The sequence below is a fragment of the Neofelis nebulosa genome, chromosome 12, assembly GCF_028018385.1.
Source record: "Neofelis nebulosa isolate mNeoNeb1 chromosome 12, mNeoNeb1.pri, whole genome shotgun sequence".
NCBI lineage: Eukaryota > Metazoa > Chordata > Mammalia > Carnivora > Felidae > Neofelis > Neofelis nebulosa.
The window spans coordinates 2,686,771-2,706,871 of NC_080793.1; the positions used below are offsets into that span (position 1 = coordinate 2,686,771).

A 20,101-nucleotide genomic window follows, 5' to 3' on the forward strand; every position below is an offset into this window, starting at 1 on the left:
CAGCGCAGGGAGGCGCCCCTCAGTCAGGGCGAGGCTCTTTCCTCCCTCCAGACGGTTGACGACGCGGGATGCTCTGCCGGCCCAGGCCTGGGGCGCTTTGTCAACCTGACTCTGCGACACCCTCTGTCGCGGGAGTCTGGCACCCAGGAAGAAGGCGCCTCAGATGCAGAGAGACGGGGTCCAACTCCAGGGAGATGGGAGAGGGATGTTCACGGGCTGCCCCCTGCCCCCATGCCAGGGCAGGGCAGGGCAGGGAAAGCCCCCAGGGCCAATGCGGGCTGAGTAGGAGCAGAGCTGTGGGAACACCAGGCAGGGGAGGTCACGGAAGGGGGAGGGGTTGCCTGAGCCCAAGGAAGGGGGAGCAGGAGGCAGGTGCTCAGAGGGGAGGAGCGGTCACCGTCACGAGGCTGGATACCCCAGGGCGGATCCAGGGCTGCAGACGCGGCGCAGGGAGGGGCAGGTAAGCAGAAGGTCCCGATCCATCAGCCACCGACCCACACAGAGCAGCCACACCGGGTGCCCCTCCCTGTCCTTCTCGGGACGGCTTTTCCGGCAGGCCAGGCCCAGGACCACATCTGGAAGCCTCCACAGATGCCTGGGGGTCAGTCTGTGGCCGAAAAGCCAAGGGCAGCAGAGAGGAAGGAAACGGGGTGCTCTAATGGAGAGCACCGCTCCCCTGAAGACAAGCAGAGTGGCCGAACGCGGCTGTCCGGGGCTGCGGACCCCACCCCAAGGGTCTGGAACCCCCTCTCCGCTCTGGCTGGACCTCAGGAGATCTGGGATAGGAGGCACCGAGGACACGTGTGGCCCGGCGCCCAGCTCCTTCCTTCCCCGGGCCCCACGCTCAGGCAGGGCAATAAGCTCCTTTTACTGCCCGGGGGTCCTCTTTTTTTTTTTTTTTTAATTTATTTTTGGGACAGAGAGAGAGACAGAGCATGAACGGGGGAGGGGCAGAGAGAGAGGGAGACACAGAATCGGAAACGGGCTCCAGGCTCTGAGCCATCAGCCCAGAGCCTGACGCGGGGCTCGAACTCACGGACCGCGAGATCGTGACCTGGCTGAAGTCGGCCGCTTAACCGACTGCACCACCCAGGCGCCCCTGCCCGGGGGTCCTCAACAGCTGCCCCCCGCTTCTGGCCCCAGAGCCAAACGGCTGGCTTGAGAGGAGACCAGCCAGAAAAGCAAGCTGAGGGCCGGCTACCTGACCTCTGGTTCCCGGAGGGGAGCTTCGGGGACGCACGTCCCACGGCCGACCCCCAGGATGGCTGGTCTGGAGCACTGCTCAGCCAGCGGCACCTTGCTCGCTGAGAAGCAAGGACGAGTCTTAACAAGCTGCTCTGGGAACAGCCGCTGAAACCCATCCAGGAAAACACGCTCGGATCGATGAGTCTGAAGGAAGCGGAAGGGCGGCCTCGGGTCCCTCGAGGCGGCCGCCCCTGGCTCCGCACCCACCCCTAGGACAGGAAAGGGGTGCCGCCCCAAGGACCCGCCCCTGCCCCTGGCTACTCATCCCCCAGCCTCCCGACAACTCGGTCCTGGGACACCCGTCCTGAGGGCCCCCAGCCACCCGTGTCCCCACTCCGGTGGCCTCATGGAACTCAAAGGCTGGGCTAAGGTGTGGCAAAACATGGCAGCCCAGAGCCAGAGGATAGGGGGCGCAGGCAGACCACGTGGGCACCCCCGTCTCAACTGTGCCCACTCTCTGACCCTCCTGGGCACCTGGGGGGCAGAGGCTCCAGGGCTCAAGGCCGTGCAGAGAGAGGCCTGAAGACAAAAGGAATCCTTCCCGTCGCCCCCCAGGACCCAGAGGCTGGGTGCAGAGTGGGCTCTGTCCCCCACACTCCCCACCCCCCGGGGGACACCCGCCCAGGCCCTCCCTCCCGGCCCCACCCCGACCCTGCAAGGCTCCCAGAACTGCACACACCGCTGTCTCCGTGACGATTTTGTCAACACGGAGGAATCGGAGAAGGCCGTTCGGAAAGATGCTGCCAGGTCAATTACTTCCTTGACCGGGTTCTCTAGAAGTCGGTGTTTGGGGCTGTTTGTCTCAACGTTCATTCCCTGCTGACTAAAGATGCCCTCCCTGCGTACACACACACACACACACACACACACACACACACACGCACACACACACACACACCGCGCGGACCTCAGTGCCGGCCACGGCCCTCCTCACAAGGCTCCCAGGCCCACGCTCATTTCGGAGACGTCAGAACACGAAGAAAATACCTACCTTGGAACGGATGAACTAATGTGAACGGGAAGCCACGTGGGGCAGACACAGCAGGGACAAAAGCAGGTTGCCACGTGGGGACTAAGGCAACAGCCCCGGCTCCTCGGGGACGCCCCGGGGACGCCCCGGGGATGCACAGGTAACTGCACAGTGCCCTCCGGCTGGCAGGCAGACCAGCAAGCCTTCTGTACGTACGTGTGTGTCTGGTGCCATCCACGCGGGGGCCCAGAGGGGAGAAACCTCTCGCGGACAGGCCGTGACCGTCCGGGGTCCCTACCCACAGCGCCATCCTGGGAGGCCCGGATATCCCTCAAGGGACACCTTAGACAAACACCGTCCCCCCTCTCCTGACAGCCATGCCAATGTCATGCCACGCTACGCGCTGCCCCCCGTTACAGAGCCTGGGGGCCCTCACTGCAGAGGAAGGGGGTGAGGGGCAGGGAGACCGTCCTGGGTCTCTGAGTCCCACCCGGTATCCCACAGTGATGCTCCACCCTCTGACAGCCCCCAAGTCCTGGGGTCCGGCCCTGCCCGAACGCGGGCCTCGAGCTCGAGACGTCAGTCAGCTGCTCCCGTGCGGCCACCGAGCCACGGCAAATTCTCCCCCACTGAACGAACCGGCGAGGCTGGGAGGTTACCGTCCACAGAGCCCACTGCGAGCCTGTCTCCTGATTAAAGCTTCACTGAATCAATAGCAATAGAGCGGTCTCGAAGAGATCCATGGAAAGCGGAACCCTTTTTAAGGAAAAACACTCTTGGGGCGCCTGGGTGGCGCAGTCGGTTAAGCGTCCGACTTCAGCCAGGTCACGATCTCGCGGTCTGTGAGTTCGAGCCCCGCGTCGGGCTCTGGGCTGATGGCTCGGAGCCTGGAGCCTGTTTCCGCTTCTGTGTCTCCCTCTCTCTCTGCCCCTCCCCCGTTCATGCTCTGTCTCTCTCTGTCCCAAAAATAAATAAAAAAAAAAAAATTGAAAAAAAAAAAAATTAAAAAAAAAAAAAAAAAAAAGAAAGAAAAAACACTCTTCCCACAGGCAAAAACCACTTAAAAGTAACACACGCCACGATTTGGGGTTTGCGGCCGTCTCGCTGGGTCTCCGCGAAGGCCGTCGTGTCACCTGCAGGTGAATCGCACGTGCTGGGATCTGTGCTTCCCCGGGGAGCTGGATTCACCTGCTTACGACCTGATCAATCCCGTGCTCGCGAAGGCAAAGCTGTTAGCAGACGAGAGAACGTCATCATCAAGGAAGGGGAGTCCAGGATGAAGCCCGGTGCTCGTGGAAGGGGTCTCTTGCCGAGGCCCTGGCCGCACGAGAGGTCGCAGAGTTTGGCACGGCGAGGCCGGGGCCAGCCCCCCGCCCCCAAGTCCAGCCTGGACACCGATGTGGTCAGCCACACAGAGACCGGAAAAAAGGCAGGAAGCTCAAAGCCAGACACAGAACACAACCGGGTGGGGCCGAAACGTCCCGCAACTCCCGTGCAGGGCAGATTCCGGACAGACCGCTGGGCGAGCCGGGCCTTCCCTGGGCCACGGCCAACGGCAGACCTTGAGCCCCACGGGGGGATATGGACGAGCCCCACCGTCTACACCACTGCCCAAGCCTGACATCAGGGCACCCTCCTCATCACCCAGCCTCCCCCACACCCTGGAACTGGGAGCTTCTCTCCCCTCCCCCATATCACCCCCTACCCTACCGGGGCCAGGCCTGATCACTTCCCTGCTGGAGTGACTGCGTCTGCCTCCAATCCACTCCCAGCACTGAGGCCAAGGCAGAACCTTCTTTTTTTTTTAATTCTGTTTTCAAATGTTTATTTATTTTTTGAGACACAGAGAGAGAGAGAAACAGAGCACAAGTGGGGGAGGGGCAGAGAGAGAGGGAGACACAGCCTCCGAAGCAGGCTCCAGGCTCTGAGCTGTCGGCATAGAGCCCGACGCGGGGCTCGAACTCACGAACCCTGAGATCATGACCTGAGCCGAAGTCAGAAGCTTAACTGGCCTGAGCCACCCAGGTGCCCCCAAGACAGAGCCTTCTGAAGCCAAATCCAGGACATCACGTTCTCTCCAACCCCCTTCTGTGACACCTCTGCACCCCGGACCAAGCCACCCACCACCCACCACCCTGCCTCCCTACAGCCTTGAAGGCAGTGGCTCTGGGTTCCTCTAACTTCCCCTTCCAGGTGACCGCTGCTCCCCTCGGCGCCCCCTCCCCCCCCCAGACTCTGAGCTCCCGGAAGGAGTCGCCAGGCCTCACCCGTCCTTCCATCGCACTGAGGGCCAGCCAGGCACGGGCAGTAGGTGCTCAGTAAATGTGGAGCTGGAAGCTCCAAAGATCCTGTGGGGGCTGAAGGAGGAGCTGGGGGCGCCCGGGAAGATCCCTTAACGGAAGAGGAGACCCGACAGGAGGCAGGGAAGGAAGGAGCCCTCCCCCCAGAATCTGGCTGCCAGGAAGACCACCACCCATTTCACAGAAAGGCCGGAACCCACATGGAGACCAGTGCCTACTGGGGGCCAGGAGACTCTGGGGACCTCACCCGATCTCACGGCAGCACATTTCACAGGTGACTCAAGGAGGCACAGGCAGGGTGGGGGGGAGGGGTCACTGAGAAGCGCATCCGGGGGCGCACGCGGCCCCATCAGCAGGGGGCAGGTCTGAGCTCGGGCCCAGCCTGGTTCCTGACCACCACGACCCCCCTTCTTCGGCTGAAGGGGGAAACGCGGCCGGTGGGGGGCCTGGGTGTAAGAGTCCCTCGGGCACGGGCAGGCTGCAAAGAGGGGCTCCTCCCCTGAGCCCCGGCCTCGCTGAGCCTGCACAGCTGTCCTCGGGGACCCAAGCGGGGCGGGCACACACACTCCAGCCTCCCGCAGCCTGTCGCACCGTGGTCCTCGGTGCCAGGCGCCCCTCCACGCGCGGGCGTGGACGGGGGGGGGGGGGGGGGGGGGGTGGGGGGGGCGGGGGGCGGGGGGGGCCTGAGCTCCCGCTGCAAACAGACTGCTTCCCCAGCACTCTTGCGATCTACCGCTCCGTTCCCCCGGAGCCTCGCTGGCTAACAGATGTTCCATTTAAGCAGCTAAATTACCACAAAATACACCCATGGAGATGGCAGGCCGATTTCTCCCAAGGTGTATTTGCATGAGGAGGGAGTGGTGTGTGAAGATTCTATCTTCTCGTTTTTCAGAAGGAGGAAAAAAATTTTTTTTTCCACACACACGAGTTTAGAAAAAGAGGAGAGGGGCTGCCAGCGCGTGAATTACCGCGGGAGCGTGCGGGCGGCGGTGCATCCGACGGCACGCACGGCGCGTGGGCCCGTGGCCACAGGAGGCCACGGGTTTGAGTCCCGCCTCCACCCCTCCCGGTGAACTCCGACCCGCTCCCGGACGCCCTGAGCCTCAGCCTCCAGTGCTATCAAACGGCCCCCGGTCACCCCCGCTCCCCGAGGCTGTCCTTTGCCGGGGTCAGGTCCGTGGCCAGGCGCCCCCAGCACTGTGACTAATTAGGATCATCCAGGCATCGCCGGGCAGCCTGGGAGCAGCCCAGACCCAGCCCAGCACGCAGGGGACACCGCCGCGCCCGAGGAACGCAGGAAGGGGCTGAGCACTCCGGCCGGATCCACCCCCCGGAGGCAGGCCACGTGCTGGCCTGCACGTCCCCACGGCCGCCAGATGGCGAAGCGGCAGAAAGGCTGAAGACCGGAGCCGCTCCGCTGGGCAAGGCGAGACACGGCGGTGACATGCCGGCCGCCTGGCCGGGGCCATTTCCCACCCTGCAGGACACAACCACCACCAGCCGGACACTCGCGCAGGGGGGAGGCCTCGGGATGGAGATCCAGAGCCGGTCCAGAGTGTGGTCCCTGGCATGAACAGAACCAGCCGTTCAACGGCCATCGACGCCTGGACCCTGCCCCCTGGCCAGAGTGGGGTGCACAGGGTGGACGGAGCTCTGCAGGCCAAACCCCAGAACCCTCAGCCACTGCCGGGAGGATGGACGCAAACCGCCCCCCCCCCCCACTCTCCGCCTACTGGAGGCGGCCAGCACCGCACAGACCTGTCAGGGATGCAGGGATGCACAGAGAGACGGCAGGTGGCACCGGCCTCCTGACCCCAAGGTCCACTGGGATTCGTCCGCACACGCACCCAGTTCCAGAAACAAGTCCCAGAAATGCAGCCGGGCCTCACGGCACCGCAGAGCCAAAGCAGACGTGAGCTCCGCACACAAGGGCCACCTGCGGAAGGCGAGGTTTAGAGCCTGGATTTACTGACGCCCTTATTCACTCCCAGACGAGGCGCCCGTCCTCCACGGCCCGCCCCTCCGCTCCCCCGATGGAACCCTCAGGAAGCCCACTGCCCCCACACGGACACCCGGCCGGGAAGGTCAGCGGGAGGGACGGCAGGGAAGGCTCCAGGAGCGTGGCCGCCAATGCGGGAAAACCGAATCTGCCAGAGACACGGAGAAAACCCGCATCCTTGCTGAACGCCAATGCCGCCCCCGGGTGCGCTTCCGGGGGGCAATCGCGGCTCCAGGGCCGCTGGGCTACTGCAGGGCAGGGAGAAAACGCCCCTCCTTCACCCAGTGGCACAAGGCCCGGGACCTGTCAACCAGAGCGCAGACTCCCGCGTCAGAGGCAGGGCGGCTTCCCGCAGGAGGGATTACACAAACACAGATCCCAGCACCCAGACCCCGAGCGGCTTCCGTTGTTCACAGGGGACATCACATGCCCCAGGAGCCTTCCTCCCATCACCCTTGGAGGCACCTAGAGATGATGGTCCTATTTTACAGGTGGGGCCACTGAGACGCAACCTCTCACATGCTCCCGGCACCCGTCTTCTTTCATCACACACTCTGAATCGGGTGCACAGGAGGTGGGGAGGAGGGGGGACTTTCTCCTGACACATGAGCTCAGGAGCTCTCCTGGGCCGTCCTGTCTGAGGCGCTGAGTCAGGAGCCTGGAGCAGAGGCAGCTGCTTCTGGCTTCCACTCAAGCCTCACTCCCAGAGAGAGAAGTAAGTCCCGCGGAACCCCCGGGGGCACCCAGCCCTGCCTTAGTGCCCCGAGTCCTGCAGCAGCACGGACCCAGGACAAGAAGAGGCCCGAGAAAGGTGTCCTGCCACCACGCAGGGCTGAGCCACTCCCCAGGCACGGCGGGCCAGCACTTGTAGGGGCCCAAAGGGGTGTGAGGTCAAAGACCACATTTCAATATATGCCTTTACATCCGCACAGTCATAAAACCGGGCCCTTTACATCTTCTGTGGAAAAGGGAGGCCACAGGCAAAGTGTGCGGGGCCCGTGGGAGTCACACGGTGGCCCCGAGGCCCCCAGCACAGCAAGTGAGGGTTTCAGGTACTCACCTGCCCGCACCTGCGCAAATGCCTCACATAATCCCCTGCCAGCCCAAGGCTCTTCCTGTGCGGTAGGACACATCAGAGGGGCGCCCGGGTGGCTCAGTGAGTTAAGCGTCTGACCCTTGACCTGGGCTCAGGTCATGATCTCACAGTTCACGAGTTCGAGCCCCATGATGGGCTCTATGATGAGTGTGGAGCCTGCTAGGGATTCTCTCTCCCTCTCTCTGCCCCTCCCCTGCTCGCATGCACTCGCACTCCCTCCCTCTCTCTCTCTCTCTCTCTCTCTCTCAAAAATAAATAAGTAAACTTTAATTTAAAAAAGGAGGGGGGGGGCGCCTGGGTGGCTCAGTCGGTGAAGCGGCCGACTTCGGCTCAGGTCACGATCTCACAGTCCGTGAGTTCGAGCCCCATGTCGGGCTCTGTGCTGACGGCTCGGAGCCTGGAGCCTGCTTCAGATTCTGTGTCTCCCTCTCTCTCCGCCCCTCCCCTGCTCGCTCTCTGTCTCTGTCTCTTAAAAATAAACATTTAAAAAAAAGGACATGTAACAAAATTACGATTGGTGATTTAGTACACTCACCGCCCGGTTTCCCTCCTCCCTCCCCCCCTCCCCACTCGCTGTGTGTGTGGATTCACCTGCACTGGAACCTCCTATCGCTGGAGTCCCACAGTCCTTACCCTCTCGTGTCTGCCTTCTCTCCCTCCACACGTGCCCGAGGTTCGTCCACACGGCAACACCTGTCAGGCTTCGTTCCTCCCTCTGGTCGCCTCCTACTCCATCGTCTGGAGAGACCCCCACGTTTATCTATTCACCCACCAAGAAAGATCCCCCATCCTACAGAGGAGGAAACCGAGGCCCCACGACAGTCAAGCTCCGCGGCCCACGGTGCTCGGCAGCCGAGCCAGGACACCGGCCCTGAGCCCTCACCGCACCGACTACGCCCAGACACCTCGAGGGACGGGGGCCCCTTCTGCAGCCAGGAGCACAGAGGCCCAGGGGGAGCAGCCGTGCGGTCACACCCGCTGCCGTGCCTCCAGCCTGCTTCCTCCGAGCTCTGGGGTGAAAACAAGTAACACCAAATGTCTCCGTGGCAGCTCTTGTGTGAGGCCATCACCCGCGCAGGAAAACAGCTCAGACCCGAGCGGTCTCGTCCCTCACCGCAATGCCCGTCAGCTGTCCTCTCTCCTGTCCCTGCGGCCAGAGACTCGGGGGGCTGGGGGGCACACAGATGCCCACCTCTGGCAGGGAGGGGTAAAGGAAGAGTGGGAGGAGCTTAGGGAAGGGAGGGAGGGTCTCCGGATGTGGCTGCCGGGAGCACGAGGGCCCGACACGGGCTGCGAACAGACTGCTCTAGGTGCCCCGTGTGCCCGGGACAGGTGGCGATGGCCCCGGAACCAGACGCCCGCTTGTACAGTTACAAGCTGGGACCCCCCACTCCTGTGGGGCACTGAGGCCTCTCAGCAAGCCGCCTGCCAGCCCCAGGGGCCAGCAAACAGGAGCAGCGCCATGGACCACAGCCAGCCCCTGCCGGGACAAGCCAGAGAAGCCTGAACGTGGGCCTCGGCTCTGACGTGAGGAAGGCGGGGGCGGGGCGGACCGTGGGGACCCCGGCAGGTGGCTCAGCCCTTGCGCCTCTGCAGAGGTCCCCTCTCCCTGGGGCCACTGGCCGCCACGCGACCGGTGCCCACACCACCCTCGCCTGGCAGCATCCTGCGCCTACAGGTCAGCTACGATGATCAAGTGGACATCTGGGCAACCTGGAAGCATGTGGCACAGAAAGGGAGGTGCGCTGAGGGAGGAGACCACCCAGAGGCAGGGCGGGGGCGGGGGGGGCGCGGGAGCAGGCCGACACCTGGCACCCAGGCCTGTCCCCGGCATAGGGACTCCTGGGGGCGTGGACCAGCACCCTCCCTGCCACCTCCCACATCTCAGGGACGCACTGATCTGCGTGGCAGAGCCATGGATGCTCCGGGAGACAGCTCGGCAGGGACCTGACGTCATCTGACGGTGGAGGAGGGGCACTGAGCAGGGCCCCACGGCCGGGCGGGGACAGGGAGGCCCCCTCACCCTGAGACCCCAGCTTCAGGCACCCCCACCCCCCCCAAACAGGCCTCAACTTCACCCCCAAGCAGTGCCGGGGGGACACAGGTCAGAACACACGACTGGAGTAGGGCCACTGTCACCTCCCCAGCGTCCCGACAGGCAGCCCCTCGCGGGCCTGCTGGATGGCTTTCTGCATTAGAAAGTGCCCCTTTCGTCTCATCAAGAACCCCTCCTGCCGTCTCCTCTTCTGGAAGGTCAGGGACACAGTGTCAGGGGTCCCTGTTTCTCTCGCCCGATGCCCATGAGCGCGTGAGCACGAGTGGGGAGCAACGACACAGTGAGCCCCCTCCCAGCACCAGGGAGCAGGTGAGGACGGGCCCAGAGCCATGAAGCCACAAGGGCAGGGCCGGGCAGCCCGGGGCCACCGCTGGACTCAGGCCCTGGGCAGCCCCCAGCCTCCTCACCAGTGGGGACCGTCCAAGGGCCATTGTGCGGGTTGGCAAGAGGCCTCACGCTGCACGCAGCTGTGTGACCTCGGGCAGCCCCCGTAACCTCTCCATTAAGTGCCCAACCCGGTGCCTCACGGGGTCTCCTAAGGCCCAGGGGAGGGGCCAGTGCTGGGCAGTCAGGGGACAAACCCTCCCAGGACGAGGCACGGCTGGCAGCAACGATCTAGAATCCCCAGGGCACCTGGGTGGCTCAGTCGGGTAAGCGTCTGACTTCAGCTCAGGTTATGATCTCATGGTCCGTGAGTTCGAGCCCCGTGTGGGGCTCTGTGCTGACCGCTCAGAGCCTGGAACCTGCTTTGGATTCTGTGACTCCCCCTCTCTCTGCCCCTCTCCCGCTCTCTCTCTCAAAAGTAAACATTAAAAAAAATTTTTTTTGTTTTTAATGGGGGCCATCTCTGCAGCAACCGCCCATCTCCAGCCTTCACTTACCTAAAGCCATCCGGCTTCCAAGGTCAGTTCCTCCATGCCCTCCTCAGCGATCCCTGTCCTCACCAATCCAAATATCTGCATCAGCTAAGGACTGACACAGCCCCAAACAAGGTGACAGCAAACCCTGCAGCTGTCCCCTCCTCCTGTGCCCACCAGCACTGAGCTTCTGGGAGGCAAGCAGCAGAGAGAGGGTTTGAGACCCTGAGACCTTTCCAGCAGGCGCCAGGCACAAGACAGGGACAGCGCCAGGCCCGCGTCTTCCCATCAAATGCCCCCGGCAGCCTGCAGGGGGCTCACGGGCGTCCCCTTTTCAGACGAGGAGACGGAGACTCGGCCAGGCCGGTGACCCCGCTGCCACTGAGGTCCCCGCTGGAGCCGAGTGGCCGATGACGGTGTGTCCCTCCACCGCCGTGTCAGGGCCCTCGCCTCGCTCACCGAATGTCCAGACCCCGGGGGCCCAGCCCCGGCGGCCTCGGCGGCCTCACCTACAAAGTGGGTGATCACGGCCCCGGCACTTGGCACGATTTCTGGCGCAAGATGGAGAAGCTTTGCTCCTACTGAGCGCTTCCTGCTGCAGGAGCCCGTGCCAAGGGCCCCGGGTACAAAGGGAAACAGAACGGCACACTCCGGGAGGGCCGAGCCCAGGGACCAGGGCTCCTTCACAGGCCCAGGACAGGCCCCAAGCGTGGCAAGGGAGCCCGCTGCCTGGCTCTGCACGGGCCACAAAGCTGAGGCGCGTTTCCATGTTTTTAAACGGTTGCGGGGGGGAAAAAACCAGAAGAATAATATTCGGCGACACACGAAAGTGATACAAAATTCAAATCTCAGTCTCCATGAAGTTTACTGGCACACGGCCACGCTCACCCATTTCCAGATCGACCACGGCTGCTTTCACACCAGGAGGGCAGAGTTGAGTGGTCACGACAGAGACCGTCTGGCCCACAAAGCCTGAAATATGTACCGTCTGGCCCTCGACACAAGACGAGGGTCCACCCCTGCTGGGGGAGACAGGGGTGGACTCACGGGCCAGTCGGGACGGAGGCCGACCTGGCAGGGCCTCGGCCGTGGGGCTGAGCCTGGGTCTCTGCCCAAACCAGGGCCTCACCCGCACTGTCCGCCCCGGGGGCGTCCCACCCTCAAACTCAGGAAGCCACAGGCACCAACATGGTGGGCCCGGGGCCGGGAGGAAGAGGCTGGAGGGCATCACACTGCTGACCCCCAGAGCGTGACCTAGTGCATCTCTGGGAAGGATGAGGGAGTCGCTCTCCGGGGAGGGGACATCCTTGGCCACCATGTCCGCGTGCAAGAAAGAGCTCAAACGAGGCGCTGGGGTGGGGGCTCACCGTGGCTGCTCATCCCGGTCAAGCCTCCAGCAAGGCCGGAGCCCCCACACTTGGCCCCGGGCTCAGTAGAGCCCCCCCTCCCCATTCCCAGCACTGAGACGCCCATCTCCAGGGCCCAGACCGTGGACAGATGCGGGTCCTCCCTCAGGACGGCCTCCCCGCCAAACGCACGGCAAACTTCCAGGTTCCATCCCAGCCCACCGAGGCCAAAGCCAGACCGGTGCCAGCAACGCGTCCCCCACAAACAACCCGCTGTCCACCAACGGCAGGCTGTGCCTTCCCACGACCCGGGCAGATGACGGCCACGGGCCTTTCCCGCCGATTCCACACCCAGGCCTCAGGACCCTGCTCCACACAGCCCGGCAAGGGCCCCTCCTCCCCGTTGGTCAGGCCAGTGCCAAAGAGGGGACCCCGGCACATGGGCCTCTGCTAGCCCACCCCCACTCCCAGCCCCGCCCTCAGGGACGAGCGATCGCTACCCACCCGCTCAGAGCCACAACCCTGCCGCGTGAAAAAACCACTGCTGGCGAAAGGCAGGTTTCTTTCTCCAGTTGTCCCCACTGGGAGCCTTTCCAGGCACTCTGCATAATCGACCTCCTAATCGACCTCCCGCTATCAAATTTTAATACGACAGAGGAACCGTGTATCTGTTTTGTACTCTATGTATGTCTGTGCTTCACGTGTACATAAAAAGCACTTGATTTCTTTACCCCCAGAGATCCGATTTCCACCACCCTGGGGGCCATATCGCCCCTTGCTGAGAATGCACGGATTAAATAAAATGTGTCATTAAGGGGGCGCCTGGGTGGCTCAGTCGGTTGGGCATCCGACTTCGGCTCAGGTCACGATCTCGCGGTCCGTGAGTTCGAGCCCCGCGTCGGGCTCTGTGCTGACAGCTCGGAGCCTGGAGCCTGTTTCGGATTCTGTGTCTCCCTCTATCTCTGACCTTCCCCTGTTCATGCTCTGTCTCTCTCTGTCTCAAAAATGAATAAACGTTAAAAAAAATTTTTTTTAATGTGTCATTAAGAGTAGAGTTTTGCGTCCCTATTTACTTTCTTCATACGATCACCAGAAGTTTTTAAACACAGACCAGCTCACATATTTCTGTGGGGTGGCACTGATACACTTGGAAAATAAAGACAAATGCAAACGTGTCCAGACACACACATGCACACAGCACATACGTCTACACCTGGGTGCACACACACACACACACACACACACACAGACCGCCAGCTCTGACCACGGAGAGCGCCCTGCTGCGGTGTGCACCCCTGCACCCAGAGCTTGGCTTCTAAACACCCCTCTCCAAGATGGAAGCACACGGCTGACTCCTGGCAGGGACTAAGAAGAATAAAAAAGGAGTCTGGACGTCTCACGCCGGAAAGGAGGGCAGGGCACCGAAAACACTGGGAACATGTCAAAGACACACAGAGGCAGTTCCCGGGGTCGAACCCGAGGGAGCGTGAGCGCAAACACAAATGATGACGGTAACAGACGTTAATGCATGGAATAAAACAGGAAACCGCGATCCAAACTGGCAGAAAGAGAGAGAGGAAGGAAGAGAAGAAGGAGGAAGGAAAGACTGGGGTCGCACCTTGTCCCAAGTCCCTTCCGGAGAAAAGCTGTGAATGACGGGGGACGGAGTGACGCCAAGGACAGGATCGGCAGACCCCGCCTCCGTCAAGCGAGGGAGTGGGGTCGAAGCTGAAGCACCTGCTGCCTGCAGGACAGGGGCGGGAGCGGGTGGCATCGTGGCCGGTCTCCCGCGCAGACGCACAACCCGAATCCAGTCCCGAGGGGACGCAGAGGGACCCAACGGAGGGACGTTCTGCAACAAAAGGCACCTGGTGCCTGCAGGGTGTTGGGGTCTGAAAATCAAGGGAAGGCTGAGGGGCCGGCCCAGACGGAGGGGCTGGAGAGAGGGAGAGCAGCCAACCCTCCCGGTCGCCCCTTCTGCTGAACCGGCATTTCAGGGACACCCGTTGAGGGGTGACTGGGTCACACGGTGGGACGTGACGGGGAGGCTGCGCCGCGTTCACGAGGACAACACCCGTTTGGGGGCAACGCGCTGACACACTCGGGGTGAGGGACCAAATGACCCATTCACCTCAACTGGGTCGAAAAAAGTTGTGTGTGCAGCACGCAGAGCTTGCCGTGAGTCCAACGCGTTTTCAAAATTGAAAAAGAAGAGGTTTCCTCTTTCCACGAGTATGAGGCTTCCTCTCTGCTCCCCGCTGCCCTGGCATCGCACGCCTCGGCCTCAGGACCCAGGCCACTTGCAGGCCGCCTCTGCGGCCCCAGGCATCTGGGCGACACCTCTGCGGTGCGCTCTCACTCGCCTGGGGCGTCATGAGAGCAGGACCCACCCAGCTGGCCCCCCGGGGCCCCCAGCAAGCACAGAGCCTGCCTTGGGATGATGCAACACAGCGGCGAAGGAACAAAGGGACGCAGGCTCCGTGGGACCCCGAGATGACCTCCTGGAGGGGCTCGGCCCAGTCTGGAGGGCGACAGAAAACACACAGCTCCTGGGCTTTGCAGAGTGCGCAGCAGAAGCGTGGCACCCACAGGCTGGGTGGAGTAAGGGCGCGGAAGTGCGAGGTTAGCGACGCACCCAGGTCTGGGGGCCACGGCCAGGCTCGCCACGCCGCAGGACAGGACAGTGCCCTCAGAGGAGGCTTCCCAGAGAAGGGGCCTCTGGACTAGCGCCTCCAGGAAGAATCAGGCTAAGAGGAGGCGAGGTCTACCAGCAAGGGCACGAGGCAGGGTCGGGAAGGAGTCGACGACGGAGGCGTGGGCAGGAGAGGAATCCTGGTAGGCCCCCGGGTCCCACACCCTCTCTGTGCCGTGTCCCCGCCGACGGGCTTCCCAACCTGTTCTCCGGGGAGGAGGCCCGCCAGGGTGGTGTGGGCGCGGGGCGGGCTGGGTGGCGCCCGGAAGGCTCAGACCCAACGCAAGGGCTGGCTCCTGGCATCGGCACCTCAGGCCCTCACGGCCAAAGCGGCTCTGGACACGCGTGATCTCTCCTTGGGATCAGCAGATTGTGGCCATACCTAATTAGTTTAATTAAATCCAAGGCGGCTTCCGGGCATTTTGGATTAAAAAAAAAAAAAAAAAAAAAACAAAAGCACCCGACCTGCCAGCTCCAGGAGGCACGACAAAGGGGCAACTTGGATCCTCTGCGAACACCTCCTCGTTTCCAGCTCCGTACCCGGCCGACACTCCGTAAGTGCACACGCTCTGACGCTCCTTTGGGGCCGATAACCCAGCCGAGGTCAACTCAGAGTGGAGGGGCATTCCACACACTGTCCCCCCCCAAACCACGACGGCGCCACAAGCAGCCAGCACGGCCTTCTGGAACGAGGGAGCATCGTGGAGGCCTCTGGGCTGGACGGGTCTCTGGCGCTCCGGGGCGGCAGGGACGCGGAAAGGGCCTGCGGACCCACTTACCTCCACAGACCCCCACAGAAAACAGGCGCACGCCCCACACCCCGTCCGCGCGGTAGAAACAGACACGCGGCAGGAGCAACCGACCAGCAGGCCAGGAGCGCCCATCCGAAAGTCAGCCCGACAGCTTCGGGAAGTCTCGCGGAACCTACTTCACTTCAAGTCCGAGAGGGGAGAGCTGAGCTCGTGGTTTCTGATCTGCGTGATCCGGGCCAAGTCGATGTCTCTGAGCTGTGGCGGCCTCGTCTATAAAACAGGGGTGGTGTACCCTCCCCAGGATCGAGCCTCGCCCAGGGCAGGACCGGTAAGAAAGGGAAGCTTCGATTTTCCTTGTGATCCAACCACCGTGGGCCGGGCCGACAGGACACCTCTCCCACCTCCAGGGACCGGGAAGCTTCCCGATTAACAAAGAGCAGCCACACAGAGAGGCCCCCAAGCTCCTTTCCCAAACCACACACAGCCAGACCTGGTAAAGAGGACCGTTTCTTTACCTATGAGTATACAGATACAGCCATCTGACCAGCCCCCTGACCCAGCGAACGCAGGTTCAAGGAGCACCGGCGGCCGTCCCCGCATCAGCAGCAGACACACAAACACAGGGGTGACCCACCCCCTCCCCCACAAGGTGACCGGTGGGCTCGAGGTCAGGGAGACCAGCCCTCAGCCAAGAGCGATACCTGCCAGTGCCCAGAGGGCCCTCCTAAAATCACTAACGTTAACTCGGCACTGCACGGAGGACGTTCTCCGCCTTCCCCCGTGGAATCCTCACCATGTGGCTATGTGGTGGCTCCCACAGCTGTTCCCATCAACCAGATGAGGAAACTGAGGCCCCGAAGGTGGTCACCTACCTGCAAGGCAACGGTGCCAGGTGTCAATCAGGACATGCCCAGGAAGACACAGAGACACTGGCCCTCCCAGTTCTCCCTTAACATTCAAACCTTCACCCAGGCTGGGGCACAAAGGGGCTGTGCCGGTGTCAGTGTCCTTGTCCCACGGACGGCTCCGTGGACCCCGGGATGTCTGTGCGCTTCCAGCACAGGGGCTGAGCCAAGCCACCTGCCTCAGCCAGTGCCCCCTCCCCCCCGCCCCCTGCCCAAACCATGGCTGGAAAAGGGCAGCTCCAGGACCCACCCCAGGCTCTGTCTGTGCCCCAGCCTCCCTGCCAATCAGCCAGGAAACCCGTCAGGAGCCAGCAAGCCTGGACAGTGTCAGGGCCAAAAGCAGACACACTCTCGCCCATGGCCGGCTCTGCCCTCGGCAACCCTTCCTGCCCTCAGTTTCTCCCTCCCAGCCCCCCCCCCCCAAGGGGTGGATGGAAGGGAACGGATTTATGAAAGCATTCTGCAGCAGGGCGCCTGGCCCCCACTCCGGGCTGGTTAGCAAGCGAGCTGGCTTTAGGGAGGCCCTAAGACCTCATGCCCCCACCTCCAGGCTCCCTCACCAGCCCGTCTGCCTCCCCTGATCCTGGGCTGAGTGGGAGCGCAGCCCCCTTACCCTCTCAGGGCACCTCTTTGTCAGCAGCCACCCCCCTCCTCTCCCTGGGGGAGGGGGGCCCCCATCTCCTTGGAAACGCAGTCACAGCCAAAGGGCAGAGGCCATGCAGCCCAGCCTGGAAAAGCCGTGACTCACTCCATCCCTCCTTCTCCCTAGTCTGTTTTCCGATGTCACACATGAATGGCCGTTGTCCACGCGGACTTGCCACAGAGGGCCACGGAGGAAGGGGGCTTCGGGGCTAACAGTTAGGTGGATCCTCAACAGCGCTGGCCAGACCCAGGCTGGCCCCCTGGGCCCCTTCAAACCGGAGCTGGGTGGGAGCTCTGGGACTCCAGGAGGGCAAGACCGGAGCTTCATTCTGCTAAAGTCTCGGCCAAGTTCCCTTTAAGGGGCCAAGAAAAGCAGCTCCTGCCGGCTGCGCAGACATTTTCCTGCCGGCCTGCAGCCACACGCGCTCGGCCACGACAAAGGCCACAGTCGAGGGTGCCGGGGGAGCCACGGGGACCCCCGATCGCACCAACTTGTGCGGCCCTGTCCTGGAGGCGGCGCCCGGAGCCCACCGGCGCCCTCCGGCCCCCGCTCCCCGCCCCGCCGACCCCCGCGACCGCGCCCGCTCGTCGTCCACGGTCCAGTCCACCAGACCCGAAGCCCGAGGGCGCGACGCCGGGCGAGGCCCCCGGGCGTGGCGGGCTCCCCGGGGCCGGGAAGGACGCGGAGAGGGGTCGGCAGGGGCGGGCGCCCCGCCCGGCCGCGAGTCTCCCCTCGCCGGGGAGGCGCAGACCGGCCCGGGGCGCTCCCCGGCCGTGCCCACGGGCGGCGGCGGCGCGCCCCGGGCTTGGGGGACTTTGGTCAACTTCGCGCCTCCTGGGGCGCGCCCTTCTCCCTCCCCGCGGCCGCCCGCGCGCCCGGACCCTCACCTGGGACATCTGCGGCCGGAAGTTGATGTCCTTGAGGTCGATGGAGCCGGGGGACAGGTTGTGCAGCAGCTGGCACAGGAGGACGCCGTCGCGCAGCGCCTGCGCCAGGTCGAAGACCACCGCCGAGGGCCACACGACCCGGTGGTTGGGCGGCAGGACCTTGCAGTCGATGAGCCAGCGGCCGCACTGCCGCCACTGCTCCATGGCGCCCGCGGCGGCCGCGCGGCCGGGGCCCGCTCAGGGCAGCGCTCCGGCCAAAGTGCGGTGGCCGCGGGGCATCCCGCCCGCCCGCGCGGGGCTCGGCGGCCGGGGCGGGGCTTCGCGCGGGCGGCCCCGGGTCCCCGCTGCGCCGCCGCGCGTCCCCTCCTCTTCCTCCTCCTCCGGCTCCTCGCGGGCCGCCGCTCCCGCCCACGTGCGGCCGCGGGGTGGGCGCCGCGCGGCGCGCCGGAGCCCCTCACACGCGCGAGCGCCCCCGGGCCCCGGGCCGGGCTCCGCGCCGCCCGCCGCCGCAGCGCCCCGCGATCCGCCCCTCGGGGCGCCGCATGCTGCGCTCCGGCCGCCCCGCGGCTGCCGCCGCTCCTGCCCCGCCCGAGACAAAGGGCCGGCGGGTCGCTCGCTCGGCGCGTCCGGGGCCTGGGCCACCCTCGTCGCCGCCGCTTTGTTCAACCCGCCTGCGGGGTCCGCGCTCGGCGCCCGGCGCTCCGACTCGGCGGCGCGGCGGCTGGGGGGGGGGGGGGGGGGAGGGGGCGCGGGGGTGGGGGGGGGCGCGGGGGGCGCGGCCACGGGCGGGGCGGGGCGGGGGCGGGGCCGGCGCGAGGGCCTGGCGCCGCCCCCGCTCCCCCACTTCCTGCCCCGCCGCCCGCCAAAGTTGCGGAGGGCGGGGGCTGCGGCGCCGCCCCGGGCCCGCCCACTCTGTCCGCGGGCGCCGGGACTTTTGGGGAGCTCTGCGCCCCGGGCGAGCGGCCTAGCCAGTAGAGGGATGGCCGGGTCTCGGTCTCTGCGTTGGCCCTGCGTTCCGCTCGTGGCGACCAGGCTGTGACCCCTTTCGCGCGGGGGACCTCCGCGTGGCCCTTCGAGAAGGACAGCCCCAGGAGGGGGCACCGACTAGGCCGAGGCCCCCCGCGTCCCCTCGGTCCACCAATCCGTCCCCGAGGGGTAACTCGATGCCGGAGGCACACGGGCCGGGGATGCGCCCAGGACCCCCGTCCCATCCTCTGCTCGGGCCGGGGACCCGCAAGAAGTCCCTCCACCCCACCCGCGACTCCGCACAAAGGCCGGGATTCCCCTGCTTTATGACCCAGAGGCCTGGCCACTTGCAGCGGCCCAAAGGGCAAATCCTGGCGTCCGAGATGGAATATTCGAGATAAGTGAGGGAGGGCTGGTCATGAGGCCCGAGGAGCTGCCTGGGATCTGGGTCGTGGCAGGCCACTCGCTGACTGCGGGGTCCACTGACCCCGCCCTGAAGTCCTTCCTGAGCCACGCCCTGGGGTGGGGGCCCCACGCTGTCAGCAGCTGGCCTCCCGCGACAGCGACACTGCTTCAAGGACTTGAAGAGCCAATCGGCCGATGAAGTGATGTGGATCCTGGCTCAGCTCAGGATGTGCTGGGCCACCCTGGGCAAGTCACAGCCCCTCCCTGAGCCGCCCGGCCATCAGTGGGGTAGGGGGAGCAGTCTCTGAGAGGCCACCCACTCTGGACTCTCCTGGTGGGATTCTGGACCTGTGTTCCCTGCCCCATGCCCCCCCCCCTTCCACTGGGCGCCAACCCCACCTCACTGCGAAGATCCCCCCCAGGCCTGCTGCAGAAGTCACACTTGCCCCTTCCCCAACCCGGGAGGAGGGGCAGGCCGGGGGTCTGGCCCACGGAGACAAGTAGGGGAGGAGGACCTGTGAGGAGGGGCCATACAGGAGTACTCTGGGGACTAGGGTGACCTTCCTCTGAGGAACCCTCCAGGCACCTTGATGAACCTGTGCGGAAGGAACCTGCCTCATAGGGTAAGGATTGAGCCTGTTGGGGCTGAGGCAAAAGTGGATAATCCCTCCAGCTCCCCCACCTCGGAGAGCCTGTGCAGGCACCTTCCCCTTGCGGCACCCCTCTGTAGAACGCGGAGCCCCGCACCCCATCGGAATCGCTTATGGGGAGCAAACAGGACACCATCCAGAGCCTTTGCACAGGGCCTGGGGCAGAACGGGGCTCCCGCAGCCCTTCACTTGGGGCGCCCTATTCATGGTGCCCCTTAATGCCTGTGTGTGTGTCTCTCTCTCTCCCACAGGTAACCGCGTCCGCAAGAAAAGGGCCTCTGTCTTCACGGCCCTTCATGGCCTTCCTGCCTGGGCAGAGACCCAATCCCAGA

General features: G+C 64.3%; 1 protein-coding gene across 4 annotated transcripts in view; it reads right to left on the reverse strand.

Annotated features, from left to right (window-relative positions):
• The window catches only part of VAV2 (vav guanine nucleotide exchange factor 2), a 161,122-nt gene extending 143,150 nt beyond the window's left edge, over window positions 1-17,972 (reverse strand). For all 4 annotated transcript variants that reach the window (XR_009251307.1, XM_058693609.1, XM_058693610.1 and 1 more), the window contains exon 1: window positions 17,749-17,972. Coding sequence is in view for 3 of the 4 variants with exons in the window: in XM_058693609.1 (XP_058549592.1) it covers window positions 17,749-17,952 (204 nt within the window). In the remaining variant the exon portion in view is untranslated. The remainder of the gene's footprint in view (window positions 1-17,748) is intronic.
• Window positions 17,973-20,101: the final 2,129 nt, after the last annotated feature.